Raw genomic sequence first — 17,483 nt, 5'->3', positions numbered from 1 at the left:
AGCTCCAAAAGCATTGCTGAGGTACAGAGTATTGTTCTCTAGAAAGAAACTTTACCATTCCTGTAACTCCCTTGCTAAACAGTCTTAGAGGATTTTGTGCATTTTGTCTCTTAAGGTTTAGGAATTTGTTGGCTGTGAAATATATTTACATTCATGATGCCTATAAGGTGAGATTAGCCCTGTGTCCTGTTAGTCAGGAATATCTACAGTGATTGCTGCAGAGCCAGCCCTCTCTAGGCTTGACTTCCTTTGAGTAGCAGCAGGAATGAATTAAGCAAGTACAGCCAAAGATATCACATGAAAGACTTGAAATACCAGCGAGCTGAAGAAAGCCCTGTTCTGTGTGTGTCTCTGTGTGTGTGTGTGTGCCTAGCTGCAACTGCTAAAGATCCAGTTTTTCACAATGGGCAAACGCTGAAGGGTGAAAAAGCCTTAAAAGGTAAGGGGTTTCATTCATACAGGGTTTTGGATCATTTTTATCTTGCATACTTGGAGCTGCAGTGGACTTGTAGAAAAAGAATGGAAAAAGTGCCTGGAGTTTGTCTGAGCAAGCTGTACTGGAAGTGTTTCTGGACTTGTGTTTTCTTTTAAAGAGGGTAAAGGCACGCAGAATCAAGCTTATGAAAAAAAAAAACCACCACTCTACCAAATTTACTGGTCTAATCATATTTTTGAATGCCAGGAGAGCTTTGCTGCCAAGCAGTCTGCTTTAATAAATCACACTCTGTTGGAAAGTTAAAGGGACGATTGTTAACGGAGCACGGAAGGAGTCGGCAGCAGTAGAGCTGTGTGTGCAGAGGGGGAAGACCTGTGCTGCACTGATGAGCTGCTTTCTGGAGAAAGGTCTTTTCTGTTGTTCATTAGTCTATGGCATAGATTCAGGAAAACCAGATATGTAAAGTTTAAGACTGTAGTATTCGTGTAATTTATTAAGGCATCACTGTAGTTTTGCTTTTGATTACATGATAAGAAAGAGACACTGGGGACGAGTGTGGTGGAGGTGGGGGGAGTCCAGCAAGGAAGCTGCAACACCCAGAAGGCTTAAATCAGTTTTGTAGTTTTACTGGAGAAACTTGACGGGGCACATTTGAGACAGTAATTTTTTCACTGAAGAAATACAAGAAATATGCCTGGGAAGAAAACCAAGTGCAGTAGTAAAGCAAAGAAGACTAGAACAGCAGTATATTTTTACTTTGTTTGCAGTGTCAGCTTCCCCCTTCTGCCCTCCACTGAAATACCCCAACCCAGCAGGTAAAATAGCTCTGTTCTCTGCTGACTGCCTTTGCTCCTGGGATCTAGCTCCTACTCCTTGGTTTCCTACTTAGAGCTTGCCTCTGCACATGTCAGAATTCAGCCACAGGGTAGAAAATTAGGATAAAATTGCTTGAGAGAATGTGTTATGAAGGGGATGGGTTTGATCCTGCATCACTCAGGTCTATGGGAGTTTTATTCTGGCCTCAAGAAGAGCAACCCTAGATTTGCCTTGCAAATTTAGATGAGGGAGATAATGATCTGATAAAGTGCCTGTGGGACTTGGGAAAGGGGGTTCTCATAACTTGTTCTTCTCTCACTGATATTGTGTCCTTTTAAACCCCAAATGATAACAGCGATGGTAGGTCAAAATGTTGTGTGGAACATCAGTGAGATGTATCCAGCATTTCTTTTGCTAAAACAGCTTGGTTTCCATGAAGGTAAGATTTGTTTCGTTTCACCTTGATTGGATTACTATAAAAAGTTGTGTTTACAACTTCTAACATAAATGAAAGCATAACAACAATCATTTTTTCCAGTACACCTAGATTACTGATAGGAATGCTCTGAAAGTTACAGGGCTGTCTGTTCACAGAGCTGTGTCAGAGCTATCCTCAGAACACAAAATCTGTGGCAAGAGCACAAGGTGGTGTAGTTTAAGAGTAGACTTGGGTCAGTTGCTAAACTCTTTCTGTTTACCTGTGTCTATCAGTTTATATGTACATAGATATATGTGGCTTTTCGTAATTTAGTCCCAGGATGTGGCAAAGAAGCAAAGGCTTAGTGGGGACAACCTCACTGTGGTGAATTTGTGAGGAGTAAGTACGCTTCAGGACGTCTGCTGTCGTCTCATAAGATGAAACTTTAACCATGAAATGCTTACTGAAGGTGTCTGAAAGCATCTTGTTGTTTAATTAGCAATCAGAATTTACTGTTTCTGATGGTTTTAGGTAGTTTGTAAGCCTAAGAGGCAAGGCAGGTCCATTCCTAATGCTGTCATCCGAATAGCAGAGGTGAGGCTGTGGCTTCAGTTGTATGAAGGGGAATGTAGTAGTTGTAAAGTCTGTGTTTAAGGACATCAGCTGAGTCATAGCTGTCAGCCTAAACTACAGGAAGTTTTTGGCTGGTGCAGGATGAGGTTTGAGGTTGCCATTGTGGATTTGTCTTCTCCACGTTCCTGATGCGCATTACCTGTTCAGGCAACAGGGAACTGGGTAGCTGATGCCAATCACAGGAGCTTTGCTAGGGAGGTGCTGGCACCACAACTCCTCAGGCTGCGTGGGCAGCGTTAGCTTTGTTGTTCAGTCCCAAGCACAGAGTAAGCAGACACTGTGTATGCTGGTGTGCCAAGAAGCCCATTGCACCCTGCAAATCATTTGGGACACCAAGACATTTTGTCTGCACCCTTGGATTGATGGAACAGTGGAACAGGCTGACCAGAGGGCTTGTGGAGTCTCCTTCCTTGGAGGTCTTCAAGACCCACCTGGACATGTTCCTATGCGACCTGATCTAGGTAACCCTGCTTCTGCAGGGGTGTTGGACTAGATGATCTCTAAAGGTCCCTTCCAACCCCTACCATTCTACGATTCTATGATTGTCACACTCACCCATGAGGATTACACAAAGTTTAGTGTAGGAAAGATAAGTTTGTCACCAAACTTGTAGTGCTAAGTTTTACTGTTCAGGTGATGACATCTGTCATGGCAGTTTCATGGCAGAAACTTACTCTCTGTAGCTCCAGAAATTGTAAGCTTTAACTATGCTGTAAGAAGAGGGGTAGTAGTGAATTTGGGGGTCTCAAAACTTTTAATAGTCAAGTAGAGATCAAGTAGATGGCTTGAGAGAGGACATCCACTTTCAGAAAGCCAGATAAATGCCAAATCCTCTGCCACCCTGGCTTTCCTGAATGAATGGCTGCCCCAGATTCAGCATGAAAAGGATGAATATGTTCATCTGCAGCTGGCCAGCCACACCATTGGTGCATCTTTAGCCTCAATAATTAAGTTAAAGTGTTAAAGTGGTTTAACTCTTAAAGTAGCTTCACAAAAGTCTTTCATACAAGCAAATAATTCACATATCAAACAAAATTGCGTTTAGGGAAGGTTGGTTTTATCTTCAGTGTCTCTCTGATTCAAATATTAAGGGTTATGTTTGGTTGTATACTTAAGCCAGCTGAGGAATTTCTCAGGGGAAAGAAATTGTTGTTCAGCCATCCAAAATTGCCATTTCCCTGTGACCACTGGCATGCACAACATAGCACCTCTCAAATCAGCCCAGTTCTTGTAGGGCATGTACATCTCATTGGCCTCAATGAGGTCTAAGCACATGTCTCAATGCTTCGCTTAAGTTATTACTGGGTTTATGCTGCTTTGGTCACTACATAACAAGAGTACCAGGAGCCACAATGCTTCTTGTCAGCTCTGAAGAGGAGCGAGGCATGTGTGCAGCTCCCTTACAGGTGTGTGCCCAGCCTAAAGCTGCAGATCCTCTGTGCAGAGGAGAAGACTTGTGACATCCATCACTCCAGTGCTATGGAGTCCGTGCTGCTGGCCAATCCCACAATATGTAGTGTTGGTACATCAGTAATGACAGTGCATCTAACCCATCATGGAGTCTCAACAATGTGTTTTCACCACAATCAGAAAATGTGGAAGAGGGATAGAAAGAAAAATCTACTTTTTAAGGCAGGAAGAGCCATATCCTTGTTTAAATGTGGTAAAGAATATTTTAAAACCTTGAGAAAGGACAGAACTATAAAAACATGAGGAAGGACAGAACTTTTTTCCACTGGATCATCTTAAAAACAGACTCAACTAGGTTAAAGTTGCACCAGGGGAGGTTTAGGTTGGACATTAGGAAGACCTTTTCACTGAGAGGGTTGTTAAGCATTGGAATGGGCTGCCCAGGGAGGTGCTGGAGTCACCATCCCTGGACATTCAAAAGACACATAGATGAAGTGCTGAGGGATATGGTTCAGTTCAGTGATGAGCTTGGCATTGTGACATTAGTGGTTGGACTCAATGATCTTAAAGGTCTTTCCCAACCATAGCAATTCTGTGATTCTAAGTGTATGCTTCATGTAAGTAAGAAGGGAAGGAACGAGCCCTGTTGAAACAAAAGACCATTGACCAGCGTCCTTGCTTGTAATGAACAGTGACATCTCAACCAAAGGTGGTTGAATGTTGTATCTCTTAGATCCTGATGTAATTTTACTGTCTAATTAATTCTTTGTATATGTGTGTGTGTAGTTAGATCAGTTAATAGTTTGATAAGCATATTGATGTTAAGGGGAGTTTCTTGCCATCTGTTTTGGGTAACTGCACCATGCTGATAAAGCCAAGTTAATTTACTCTATAGTTAACTCTTGTTTCAGAGATGCATAGAAATTGGAACAAAGAAGTAGTTTGTGCAAACTTTTTTGTGAGGGAAAAATAAATGGTGACTTTCATTGCAAGTGTTATTGATTGCCAATATATAATCTACAGCAATGAGAGGACAATGGGGTTTTTGCTCTACCAAATGCAATTACTAGCAATGCTTGCAGGAAGCACAGAAGCTGTCTGCTGTTCTAGCTAAGGCTGTGCTGACTCATACGTCCCTTTACCACGGCCTCTGTGGCAGCACAGGTAGCTGTGATCCACAGAGTTCCTCTATCTCAGGCTTACATGATACATGAAGAAATCAGTAAGGGGACTTTTTGTTTGGTTTAGGGTGGAAATTCTGAATTATCAGTAATACCTAATTTCATTTTGATGTGGTTCACAGAAACATCAAAGAACTCAAGTAGGAGGCTCTCCAACTCTTAATGGGGGGATGGGACAGGCCTGTTGTGTTATAGCAAAGCAGTCCAAGAGGAATATATTTGCTGCCTTGCTCTGTGAAATGAAGGTACACAAGAAAAAACAACCACCTTTGTTTTCTGTCCAGTCCCTGCAAACACACACACATCTCACTAACCTTGATATCTTCTCCAGTTGGTTGCAGATCTGCAAGGCAAGTTCTGAATATATAATGTAAAAATGTCTAGGGGTGCAAAAGCAACAGCTTAAGTACCAAATGCTAAGTGCCAAAGCTGAACTGAGACTATCTCAGACATGCTGAGGTGGAAGATGTAGGAGTAATTAGCACACCGATTACATGGGGCTGAGCTGGGTCATTTATCTAGGCCGTCACGCAGCCCCTGCTGTCAGCCAAGCAGACGTCTGAGCTGGGCTCGGGGATCCCCATCACCTTCTCTAAACTTGAATTTCCCCTCTCCAGGTTAAAAAGCATTTAAACTGCAGTGTTACAGTTTTTCTCCTACTTTTAAAACTTACACCCCGCTGCAAGTCTGTTGCCGGGTAGCTCTGGGGCAGTCCCTCAGGGCATTTTTGGTAGGGATGAAAACCAGCAAGGGCTACTTGCAGCCCCTGGGGCAGTTTTGGTGCAGTGGAACACCCTGTCAGTCTCTGTCAGGGGTCAGCCTGGGGTACTCAGGGAGAGCCCTAAGCCAGGAGCCCCTGCTGTGAATGGAGCCCTGTGCCTGCGCCAGGGTGGGAATAATGTGCCCTTTGAGTGCTGGCCGACCTCCGGTGTCCTGGCAACCCCGAGCTCTTTGGCTGAATATTTTGCAGCGTTCCTCATTTACACATCTCAGCTCTTGGCTGTGATTTCAGCCTGGCTGCCTTCCCACTATGGCTTGCAAAAAGAAAAAAAAAAGAGGAAAAAAAAGGCTTGCTAGAGGAAGGAGAGGAGAAGAGGCTCCTTAGGAGATAATTTGATAGAAGCATCTATCTTTTATGCGGTGTAGGAATTGCCCTGGAACATTTCCTTGCTTGAGAAAGCACCGAGCAGCGAGTGTATGGGTTACGTCAGCCTCGTGCTTTGTAGGTGTCTCATATGGGCCACTGAGGGAATGAACCACATGCAGGGGCAAAGTGTGTTGGAGGAGAAACTGCCTGTGGCCTCAGTATTGAAAAAGGGGTGCAGCCAAGTGCTGACTTTTTAACATTACTGGGATCTCATTTTGGCTTTCAGCTGGGAAGTTGCAGGCCCCCAGGACCACACAACAAACACACACTCTTCCCCCTGAAATCAATTAAAGGCAACTCAAACTGGTTTTGTATGACTTTAAACCTTACAGTTGGTAGAGGTGTGATTCATGATTGTGGCAAGGCTCATCCCATTGTTAACTACTGAAGCTGATAACGTGGAGGAGATTTTTACTGTGTCATGGTGAATGTGTGAAGGCTTTGTAATGACTTAATCCAAGGTGGTCTGCAGCGCTGCATCCTGTGTCTTCATAGATGGTCATCCACAGTAAAATCTCACCCAAACTGCCTTTGCTCACCATGAAATATTAATGTAAGTAGTGAACTTTCTTCTTTGCCAAGCACAGGAGGTATGATTCTGGGCTGCACTATGGGCTGTAGGCCAGTAGCTGTGTGTCTTGTTCCTCTCTGTGGTGCAGAGTTGATGTTCAGGTAGCCCAGTACCAAAGGTTACAGAAATCAGGACTAAGCTTCTTCAAATAAATAAAAGCAGTGTTATTTCCACAACTGGAGTTCTGAAGGGAAACTAGTTAGATCTTTCAGTCTTAAACTGCTGTGTGGCAAAATGTAAGGAAAGCATTACCAGCAGCTGGAAGGAAGAGGACATGCGATGTTTTCTTTGAAGTGTCTGATGGCTTTAGACAGTCTCATCACCATGGCTAAACTCATCCAATGAATACACTCAGTGAGAAAATGGTGTGCCTTCTGGTTTGGATATGTCTGGCTTTGCTTTTCATGCTGTTTATGTCTGTATCTGATATTCATTAGAAACTGTTGTTGAATGTGTGCTCCTGGTGGAGCTATTTGCAATGTACTGTCAGGGCCTCTCAGCTTTCTCACTGATGAGCTCCTCGAGGCTTTTGTTGAAGTCCCTTACTGTTTTTTTTTTACTCATCTTGATTCTCACAGCCCTCACCTAACTCTCCCTAGTTGTGCTTTAAAATTGGGCACGTTTCAGTGGCAGTCACAGAGCTGAGGGGCACAGCTTAGTTAGCCCACAAATCACTAGACTGACCACAGAATTTTTAGTGTTCTCCTTAAAGCAATGCTCTAAAATAGACAAGTATCAAGATGTAAATAGCATTCAGGCATATGGTCCTAAAGGAATAGATGTGAGCAGATCAAGAGGAGCAGCAGGTGGATGCCCAGGACTGAAGCAGAGAACAAAGTAAGATTTGGATTTGGAGTCCTCTTCTGCTTTCTTTAGGTTGTTATGTTTCGATATCTCTTGTCCCTCTGTGGAGCATGATCTGTCTGGAAGTGAGGTTCTTCCACCTCCTCCTTTCTATGTACCAACAATAAAGAAGAGGATATAAGATCCCTGTATCCTCTCTCTGCCCTATGGAGCTGTAGTCTGGATAAAGGTTGCTGAGTTTCATGTCACCAGCGAAAGCAAAGAGAGCTGTGATAATGTGGATCTAAGTTATCTGCACTACTATTTTAGGATGTACTGCTGAAGTGATAATGCATCAGCATCTCAGTGAGAACTAGCCACAGGGAGGATTTCACATACTCAAGTGCGAGATTACTTGTAGCAACACTACGCTAGGTATTAGAAGTACACAGGATCGGTTTCTTACACAGATTGCTACCAGAAAAGGTTTTACAGCTATGCCAGACTTTGGCCCTGCAAGATGAAATTCATCCCAAACAGGTTCTCTCAGGTATTTACATCCTTGTTTTCTATCCCTGGACAAAACTTAATTGAAGGAATAAATGCCATTATCCAAAGACACCACATTAGAGGAACCATCCTCAAACACGATTGACTGCTTCTAAGTGTAGAAATGGAGTGATGTGCTCAGCCTGACAGGAAACTGTCCAGTGAAAAAACCCCTTGGAAGGTGTGACTGAAAAGTCTGGTGTGGAGGAGTGAAAGTACAGGGGGGAAAAGTTATAAAAGGGGAAAAATAAAGAAAAATAAAGGTGGGCTGTCAGTGGATGTAAGTGATTTGATGTCACTGCTGACGTGGAGGGTCAGCATTTTGCCATCTGCAGTTGGTGTGTGTAGCCTCAGCAGACACAGAGCAGCGCGTTCAGCCCTTCTCTCGGCTGCTGCCGTGAACAGCTCAGCCATGCTGCTGGTGTTGCCTGCCGGGATACATGAAAGGGAGGACAGCTGGTCATGCAATTAGTACCTCCCAGCGTGTCCCTTCACGGCGTGGCTGTGGCTGTCAGGCTGCCTGATTGATTTCCTTCAGGAGAAGGCCGCTGAGGGGTCACAATGTGGTGAGAATGAGGCCAGATTGGGGCTTAGTCTGCAGGGACTGGAGGCTTTAGTGAGGATGACCTCAGATGAAGTGGCAACAAGATTATTCACAGGTGGAGAAGGAGGGTCCATGAAAAGTTCCAGCTGAGGTCTGTGCTGTAAGTCCCACCTTCTGTCAGTTTGCTGAGACCCTGCCAGAGCCCCTCCAAACCTTCAGTCCCCCCTTTTCCCAAGTGCTCTTAATTGTTTGTCTCACAGGGACTGTCCTGCAGTTGCTGCTCATAAGACTTGCTGTGCATGTCAATGGACTAGCTGAATAACGTGTTCAAACAACAAAGGCTCACTTCAGCTGAAAGTTTAGGCAATCACATGGACAGCTATAAACACGCACTTAGAAAGCTTAAATATATCCAGTGTCCAAGCCTATGCTTTTAGCAATCCCTTCTGATTCTGTGAGGTTTTAACCAGTGTGAAAGAAATGACACTGTAATTTTGAGGGAGTAGCATTCCTCTGTGCTTATGAGAGAGACAGACAAATTCTGCCTTCCTTTAGAAGAAATCCTGTATACCTTTCAGAAAGGAAGGTTCACAAAGAGGTTGTTGTGTGTTTCCTTTCTCCCACAATGCAGCCAGTTCCAGCTCTTAGCTTTGCTCTAAATAGACAAGCAGGACCTGAGATATGACTTCACCACCTTTGTAGATGGATCTAACCTAGCTGAAATCTTTAAGCACTAGTGCAAGTGATCAGTGAGGGGATGTACTGCTTCATAGCCCTTAAATAGACTGCTATCTTAAAAATATCCTTGAGATGCACTTGCTTGTAAAGTAATCTGGGTGACAGCCTGAATATAAATACAACAGCATTTTCACATTCGTTCGTAGAGTCTCCTGCTTGGATTATTTTGCCCAGTGGAAGGGCTCTAATGTTACAGTGTTCCTTCTCTATAGCGTTATTTTTAGGACGGGCAACTCTAACCTGTGGCGTGAGTGTGGCTAATTCTGAAGTCTGGCTCTTATCTGAAATACTCAGGGCTGGGAGATGAGTCACCCAGGTCAAATGCAGTAGCTGGAGTTGAAGAGAAGACCAGCTAATCGTGTAAACATTTGCTGCTGGTAAATGCAGTTACTTTCACGTTCAGACCTGTAGAGATTGTACAAAAGAGCCAGCCTATCATTGCTGAGTTTGCAGTGAAATCCAGCCTGGAGTTTGCAGCAATATTTTTTGAGGCCCAAGTGGTGTTGCAATACACCCCTGCTCTTTTCCTAACAAGTTACCACCAACAGTGTTAATAATTTTTAGAGGCTTTTTATGGGGTGGATGTGTAGACAGAGGCCAGGATAACTTTAGGCATGTAAAACACTTCAGGTTTATCCAGACAGTCCTTGACTTGCCAGTGCCATACAGGAGAAATACCAAATAAATGTTTTAGCTGTGGCATGTTCTTTGGGGTTTTTTTTCTCTTATACTCTTAACTGTGTTTGTGGACTCTGGGACAGTAAAATAATGTCTTCATAAACAAAGCAGGCATCAAACTTGTCTATGTTTGTACCTGAACATCTTCCAGTTACAGGTAGCTGCATACTGGAGAAGATCATAGTGAGTTCCATTCCTTGAAACAGGAGTGCTCCCAGGTGAGTGGGACCTGTTGCTCCAGGTCCTTGGGTATGATGTGCACAGGTTTTAAAGCTCCTGTGTGCTGAAAGTGCAGCCATCCTTAGGCTGAAACTGTTAAATGAGCTGATGCCAACAAACTTTCTGGTGCAAATGACTGAAGAAATGGCTAGAAGAGCAGGAGATGAAATGTTTTGTTGGAAGTAGGAGGTGACCAACCTGGTGTTGCAGCAAAAGTCTCTGGGTTTGACAGAGAGGTTGCCCTGGCCTTGCCTGCACTGGCTTTGCAGTGCATTTTCCTGTTGTGAGTGCGGGCCTTTCACTTGCACTTGTTTCAGGTTGAATCCTTGGCATGAGTAAAGACTGCCAAATGGTATCTATGGATAAGAATCACTGAGCTTAATGTACTTTTAAAAAGCAAACCATGGGCACTCAGAAATTGTCCTATTGGTTCAGCTGGATCTCATCTTAGACATTGATGCAGCCAAATCTGTTTGGGAGGAAGGCCCGGCATCGGTTTGGACACGTGGAGCTGGTGGCTGAGATCAGAAGATTATGGCTATTGTTTCAGAAAGCTCAGCTTTAATAAGTCCCCCTGTTTCTGAAGAAATATCAGTGACATTTGCATGTGAAGACCACTACAAAACTCACTATAAAGCAGAGGAAGACTGAACTCTAGAATTTCTACAGGTGTTCTCCAGAGTAAAATTGCCACAACTTCATTTTAGGAGTAAACCAGCAGATTTTAAAAACTAAGATGTCAAGAACAATTACTAGTTTTTAAATAAAGAATTACTTTCTTACATCTTCTTACCTGTTCTTCATCTTTCTTTCTCTGCATCTGTTTTCCACAAAACACTTTCCTAAACCAGGAAAATCAACAGTTGTAAGACACAGTAGCAAAACTGACATCATCCTGCTAGAGTTCTCACAGAGAAACCTAGAAACAAGGGACTGAGATTTGGGCTTTTTCTCTTTCCTAAGTGTAGGTGTTAGATGTCTGTCCTAATGGCTGCTTCTAATTGTGATTTCAAGCAGCAGCTTTGCCCTTCAGGAGGCTGACAGCAGATCAGAGCAAGCATTTAGCAGCTTAAGGAGCCAGAGTCTCGCCAGCGGAGGCTCCAGGTCGAATTAAAGCCTCAGTTTCGGTGCTGTCTGATGCAAACTCAGTGGAGACTTTTGGATTCAGGAAATGATAAATTACAAGTTGTGTTCTGAAAGAGTGCAACGCACAAAAACCCCACCTTTATCAAGTAGGACACACCTGACTTGTAGCTATTAATTTCCCACTGACGTTGTTGGGTGCCCTACCTCGGCTGTGACCCGCGTGAGTCTGGCTGTTGTCTGGTGATTTTGTGTGTCAGAGTGGTTTGGTGCTGCCATTACTTCGTCAAAGTGAAATACCTATTGAAAAAGGAGGTGATATGAAGTTGATAGCATATCTCAGACAATTTTGGAAGTTGTCAGTTGGCTTCCTCTTCTGTTGCCTCCTTTTTTTGTAAATCTTAACTTTCAGCAGTTAATTCACCTCTTTACCTGGGAAGACAAGTAGTTTTCAGATCAGTTATGGTTCCGTTGTCTGGCTGAAATTTCCTACAGAATACAATTTCCTCCCAAGTCTTCCTTTGTGAAACAAGTCTGATTTTTACAGCAACACTGGTAAAAACTTAGCAGCTCCCCAGAGATGAGTCCTGTCCCGTGTTACTTTGGTGTAAACCTGAAAGTCAGCTTGCTTATTACTACAGGTCTGAAGGAGCACCAGTAAAGGGAAAAGACTGAGCATCAACTGCATTAGTTACCCTTTGCATGGAGGTTTTATACTACTGCAAGTTTAACTCCTTAGTGCTGCACTAAGCATCATTCAAGTGGAGATGGTCATTATTGTCTGTCTGAGAGGTGTCTGCAGTTTAATAGTGGGGTATATGTAGTACTTGCACTCTGGTTCAATAAATACACATGCAATTGATTTTTTTAACTAGGAGGCGTCCTGCTGACTGGAAGTTATATTTAAGGTTATCCCTGCCTGCAAGTGGTTATATGTATAACACCGAAGTCCTCTTCATCCACAGAGTGAAACTACCTGAGCTGCAGCATATTGCCAAGTTGTGGATGCCATGGTGTTGTGCATAGGGCTGCATTTGTTACTTCCCCGCGTTGTTTTTGTTAAATGTGGGAAACCATGGATACATTTGAGTGTTTCAGCTGAGGACTGAAGAGTCAATGATATAGCTCAGTCAAAAAACCCCCAAGTGACGGCTGTGTATCTTCATATTGAAAAGCGTAAGAGATGAGTTCAGCCCATCTCTTAACTGCCACCCCTGATTTACTCACAGCAGCCAGACTTGTTGCACAGAGATACCAGGGCAGCATTTGACCCTCCAATTTAATGTGTCTGTTGAATAATTAAAAGTAAGCAGTAATGTGAGGGAGTAGTACATAATTGAATTGAGGTGATCTTTAAATTGCCCAACTTTGATACCCCCGTGTTAGCATCTCTTGCAATGTTTTCTTTACAAATACAGGTTTGTGAAGTGAGGGGACTGTGTGACAATCCAAGCTTCTGGTGACAGAACAGGGCTGCCTCTTACTTCCTCAGCTGCAGGAAAAAAGTCAAGAAAATGTTTATTTTTCGTCTGCCATTCAAAACAGGGATGGAAAATGTTTTGGGTTAATTTTAAAGTAACGTGAGGTTTCAAGCCAGCCATGTGGCTTTTGACTTTTTACATGCCTGGGGGTGGCAATAAAAGGATTAGGTGGTGCAGCAGCCATCTGGCTCTCAAAGCAAAAAGTGCTCCCTTGCAGAGGGAGAGGCTGCCTCGTGAGACAGACATCTGTCACATCACCAACGTTTTGCTTGGCTTTGCTGCATCTCCGCTGCCATCCATGTGTCTGCCTCAACACCTTAACAAACTGCAAAGGCCATTTTGTTTGCAAGTCTTGTCAAGAACATCACCTTTTGAGCTAAGGGGTATGGGTGAGGTAAAAGGACTACAAGAAGGTATAGTGGTAAAAGGATGTACTGACCTATGTGTGCTTGTGGCACATATCAGCCTTGGGTTGTGTGAGGCAACAAGTGACTATTTTGCCTCAGAATTTGTGTGTATGTATATGTGTTCAGTCTCTTCCTTTACTGTCAGGCATCATCAGCCACCTGCACAGAAACATGTAGATGTATGTGCAGAGATTCAGACTAAGGCTAGTTCCCGAGCCCTGCTTGCCCATAGGGTGGGCATGAATGGAAAACACAGTTGGCAATGCCACTCACAATGTGTGGGTGTCTTTATTGTAAGCATTCATACTGTGTGTTCAATAAAATACAAAGGTTTTGCCTGTGGTGTATTTTACTGGTTCTGGCAAAAAACATGCTGAGAAGGAAGAGTTTGTTTGCCTTATTTGTGGAGGCATTTTTACCCCCTGGGACATTATTTATGGGTTTTTTTATACATGTGGATATGGCAATAAAATGTTAAATCCCATGTGTAGCAGAGCCGTTAGTGTAACAACAGCCAGAGTGGTGCAGAGTGGATGTTGTCTCCTTGAGATGCAAAGCACCTGATGGTGGTGGTGGCTGATTTTCTCCATAGGTCCCAACCACCTGTCCAAGCTGGATCAAGCCCTTCTGGCACACAGGGCTGGTTACCCCAGGCAGGGCTGGGCTCAGCATGGGCACCAACCACTTGGTAAAACACCACTTGTTTTCCTTGGCGTTCAGTGCTGCTCACTGTGGAGGAAGGGCCTGGCTGTTGCAGTTTAAAGGAAGGGGTTGGGAAGTCTTTTGTTGTCAAAGGAATGGTGAATGCTGGGGGGGGGAGTTGATCTCTTTTCTCCAGTAAAGAATGACAGGACAGGAGGAAATAGGCTCAAGTTGCTCCAGGGGAGGTTTAGGTTGGACATTAGGAAGAACTTTTTCACCAAGAGGCTTATTAGGCATTGGAACGGGCTGCCCAGGGAGGTGCTGGAGTCACCATCCCTGGGGATATTGCAAAGCCTTGTAGAGGAGGTGCTGAGGGACATGGTTTAGTGATGGGCTTGGCAGTGTGAGGACAGTGGTTGGACTCAATATTAATGGCCTTTTCCAACCATAATGATTCTATGAAATAGGGAAAACATTTGCTCATGCAGCTCTGTGACAGCTCGATGCAGGAGGGCTGTTGCATCTACACAGGAGTCTTCCACCTCTGCTTCAGAAAAGAAGTCATGAACGGAGAGTAACATCTTGATTTAGACATTTTGCCTTTTAAAGGAGAGAAGTAGAAGCTAATGTAGCAGGATGTTAGAGAGGTAGAAGCTAATCTATCAGTATTTTTGAAGCTACCTAATTAACAACTCAGGTGGGCCATCACTAGCACACCCTGTTTCCTTTTATGGATAAAGGTGCTGATGAAATAATTTAGACTGGGTGTTTTAAACGAGCTTTTGAGTCTGGATTTTCCCTGAAAGTACTTTTGACAAGGTAAAATTTGGGGGAGGCGGTTACTTGCTCAGTTCAACAAGAGGCCTGATGAAAGAAAGTTGATAAATACCAAGAGTCTCCCGTCATTTAAAATTGCTCAGGGCTTGATCCTGCTGTCATTTGTATCAGCTGAAGAACTTCAGATCTTATATAGATTGTTGACTATATCTGTGAGATCTCACGTTCTGAACTTCTTGCAAAATACTAAGCACTGTACTCCAGCCCTGCAGGCAACTGTGCAGCAGGGTCAAGTGAGGGATTAAAGTGGATATTTGGGATGATGAATTATATGGTATATTTGCATGGGATGTTGTATCAGTATCAGGCTGTGGCTGGTTTACCTCTAAGCATGGGGAAAGCATGGGTGGCTTGGGGGATTCTGAGGTGGGACAAGACAATTCCTGAGGCTCCAAAGAGGCAGCTACATCCTGATCAGAAATCGGTATTCCCATGACTCAGTGGATATGGGGTCTTATGTTTTCTAAATGAAAACATGATGCTGAAACAACTGCATGCAACTTAAGGGAAACTTATTTAGATAAGCAGGGTTTTTTTGGGGTGGGTTTTTTTATTTACAAGTGAAAATAACTCTGCTGTTCAGAATTGCAGCAAAAAGAAACTCTTTGAAATACAGCTTATTTCAGATGCCAACTTCCATCCCTGTCCATTGTGGATGAATGGAGGGTTGGACCAGATGCCCTTTAAAGGTCCCTTTCAACCCAAACCATTCAGTGATCCTATGAATTGTCTAAAACACAAAAACCTAAATCTTTTCTGCCCATTGGGTTTGTTTTTTTTCCTAAAACTATATCACACCACTATATTTGTGTATTGTCAATATTGGGGATTGTTTACAGTTGGGATCATCTACGGGGACTGTAAATTCAGTTGTTAAAGAAGTAAAATAGTCAAGCTTATAGCAGTTGACTTGTGAGCTGCCTGTGATTCTTCCTGTTGCTTATTCCTGCACAGCAATGGCCTATGAATATACATGAAATCAAAAGAGAGACATGATTGGATGAAATGGCCGTAAATGTTGTCTCTTTGGAAATGATACTGTGTAATTGCCCCTTTATTTCTATCCTGTAAATAGGTTTTTATATGCTCAGAACTGCTGACGTCCTTTGGGACATTGTGTAGCCGGTTTTTAGCCTTTGTGCATTTCAGATTCACCCTTTGTTTCTTTCCTTTGACATCTCTAACCGTTGCTATTAAAATCCTCATGTTGAACCTGCTCGTTTTAGATGCCAGACCAGTTTGAACAGACAGTGGTGCTTAACCAGCTGCGCTATTCTGGGATGTTGGAGACAGTCAGGATCCGGAGGGCTGGGTTCCCAGTCCGAAGGCCCTTCCAAGACTTTTATAAAAGGTAAAAACACAGTGGCTCGTGCACTTCAGATGCGAGTCACGGGTACCGAGTCGGCATTCCCGCGTTGAGGAATGAAGCGAAAACCCAGTAACAAAAATATCTCGTGGCACAAATAGAATGTGTCTCATAAGTGAAGTAATAAATACTTTTTTGGTTGCCAGGTATAAAGTCCTCATGAGAAACTTAACTCTGCCCGAAGATTTAAATGAGAAATGTGCCGTCCTGCTTCGTCTGTATGACAACACAAGCACTGAATGGCAGCTCGGAAAAAATAAGGTAAAATAGTCAGACTGTGTGGGTTGTGGGGCTGGGGCTTGTACAAAGCTGAGGGGAGGTGATTGAGACTGCACAGCTGCAGACAGGTATTGTAATGGTAATTACTGCTGGCCTTAAAAGAAGTCAGGGATGCCTATTGGTGCTCTTGGAAGCCTTAGAACGACAATTAATGGTTACACTGAAGAGTTTGCTGTCTAAGGCACTTAGACACTGCTGATTTCATTGCTGGAGAAAGAGCCCACTGGGATTTTCTGCCACTGCTCCCAAGGGATAGCAGCGCTGAGGATCAGCACTTAAAACATGGCAGCTGGATTTCATCATGGTTAGAAGTATGAAGCATGGGAGGTAACGCTTGTGTTCTGCAGGGACCTCCCCTCGTACCAGTAAACCCCTGCGGGGCACCTGCTCAGCGGCTGGAGTCGGGGGGAGAGATTCTAGCTGGTGTTCATGTGGCAGAGTTGAGCTCCAGGTGTGGTGTGTGTTTGCCATGTGTGTCTGAGAGCTTCTCAAAGGTGTATCAGCCCTCATACCTGTGCTACGAGACAACCTGAACTTTGCCCACAACTTTTTGTTTCTTCTTAACAAAATTGAAATCTTTTGAATTAAAAGAATGGAGTTTTACTTTGAGAAACAAAGCTATCCATGTGTTATTCCCTGCTCCTTATGCACATTTGATTTTGGATAAGAGCTGTGCAGCTTTCCTCCTTGCAAATCTGTGCTCTTGGGCTTGACAAATGCAGTGAAAGCATTACATACTCAGGAGAAGATTCCTCACTGCAGGAGCTGAGGTCTTCTAAATAGTCAAAAAGCCTGATGCAAGGGACTGGAGAGTGGGTTACAAACACGAGGCCACTTCTGCCAAGGATCACCCCCCAGCCTCTTCAGACAGCTTTCTCTTTGATTTGTTTTTTTTTTTCCCTGGGTAACTCGGGGCTTCCACAGTGGAGAGAGAACCAAAAACACAGCTAGGAGTGAAATTTGCTGAATTATGTGTTACATGTGCAGTTTTCCTCTCAGTTGTTAAAGCATGAAAAAACTTTCTCATGACTATAATGCAGCAAAAATATTCTGTAAAGTCTGCTGGAGTTGTGTGCAATGCCCTTCCTCATCCTCTTCTCACAGCTCCATAGTTATCAAGAGTTTCCTCCATTCCTGCACGTGCTTAAGGAGCCTCAGAGATACTATTGGGAAAGTTGATTTAATCATTTTACAGTCATTGTAAGAGAGAGGACCAGAAATATTCTGATGGCAGTTGAAGTCATCTTTCATCCTGTTTTTGTAGA

The 17,483-nt window shown here is 43.6% G+C and overlaps 1 protein-coding gene across 1 annotated transcript in view; it reads left to right on the top strand.

The window, feature by feature from the left end:
- MYO10 (myosin X) overlaps positions 1-17,483 on the top strand; it is a 158,860-nt gene that overhangs the window by 109,934 nt on the left and 31,443 nt on the right. The window contains exons 20-21 of the mRNA XM_061994767.1: positions 15,800-15,924; positions 16,086-16,200. Of these exons, the coding sequence (XP_061850751.1) occupies positions 15,800-15,924; positions 16,086-16,200 (240 nt within the window). The remainder of the gene's footprint in view (positions 1-15,799; positions 15,925-16,085; positions 16,201-17,483) is intronic.

This window comes from Colius striatus, chromosome 4 (genome assembly GCF_028858725.1).
Source record: "Colius striatus isolate bColStr4 chromosome 4, bColStr4.1.hap1, whole genome shotgun sequence".
Classification (NCBI taxonomy): Eukaryota; Metazoa; Chordata; class Aves; order Coliiformes; family Coliidae; genus Colius; species Colius striatus.
The sequence above is the reverse complement of the archived record's forward strand: the minus strand, read 5'-3'. Positions and strand labels throughout refer to the sequence as shown.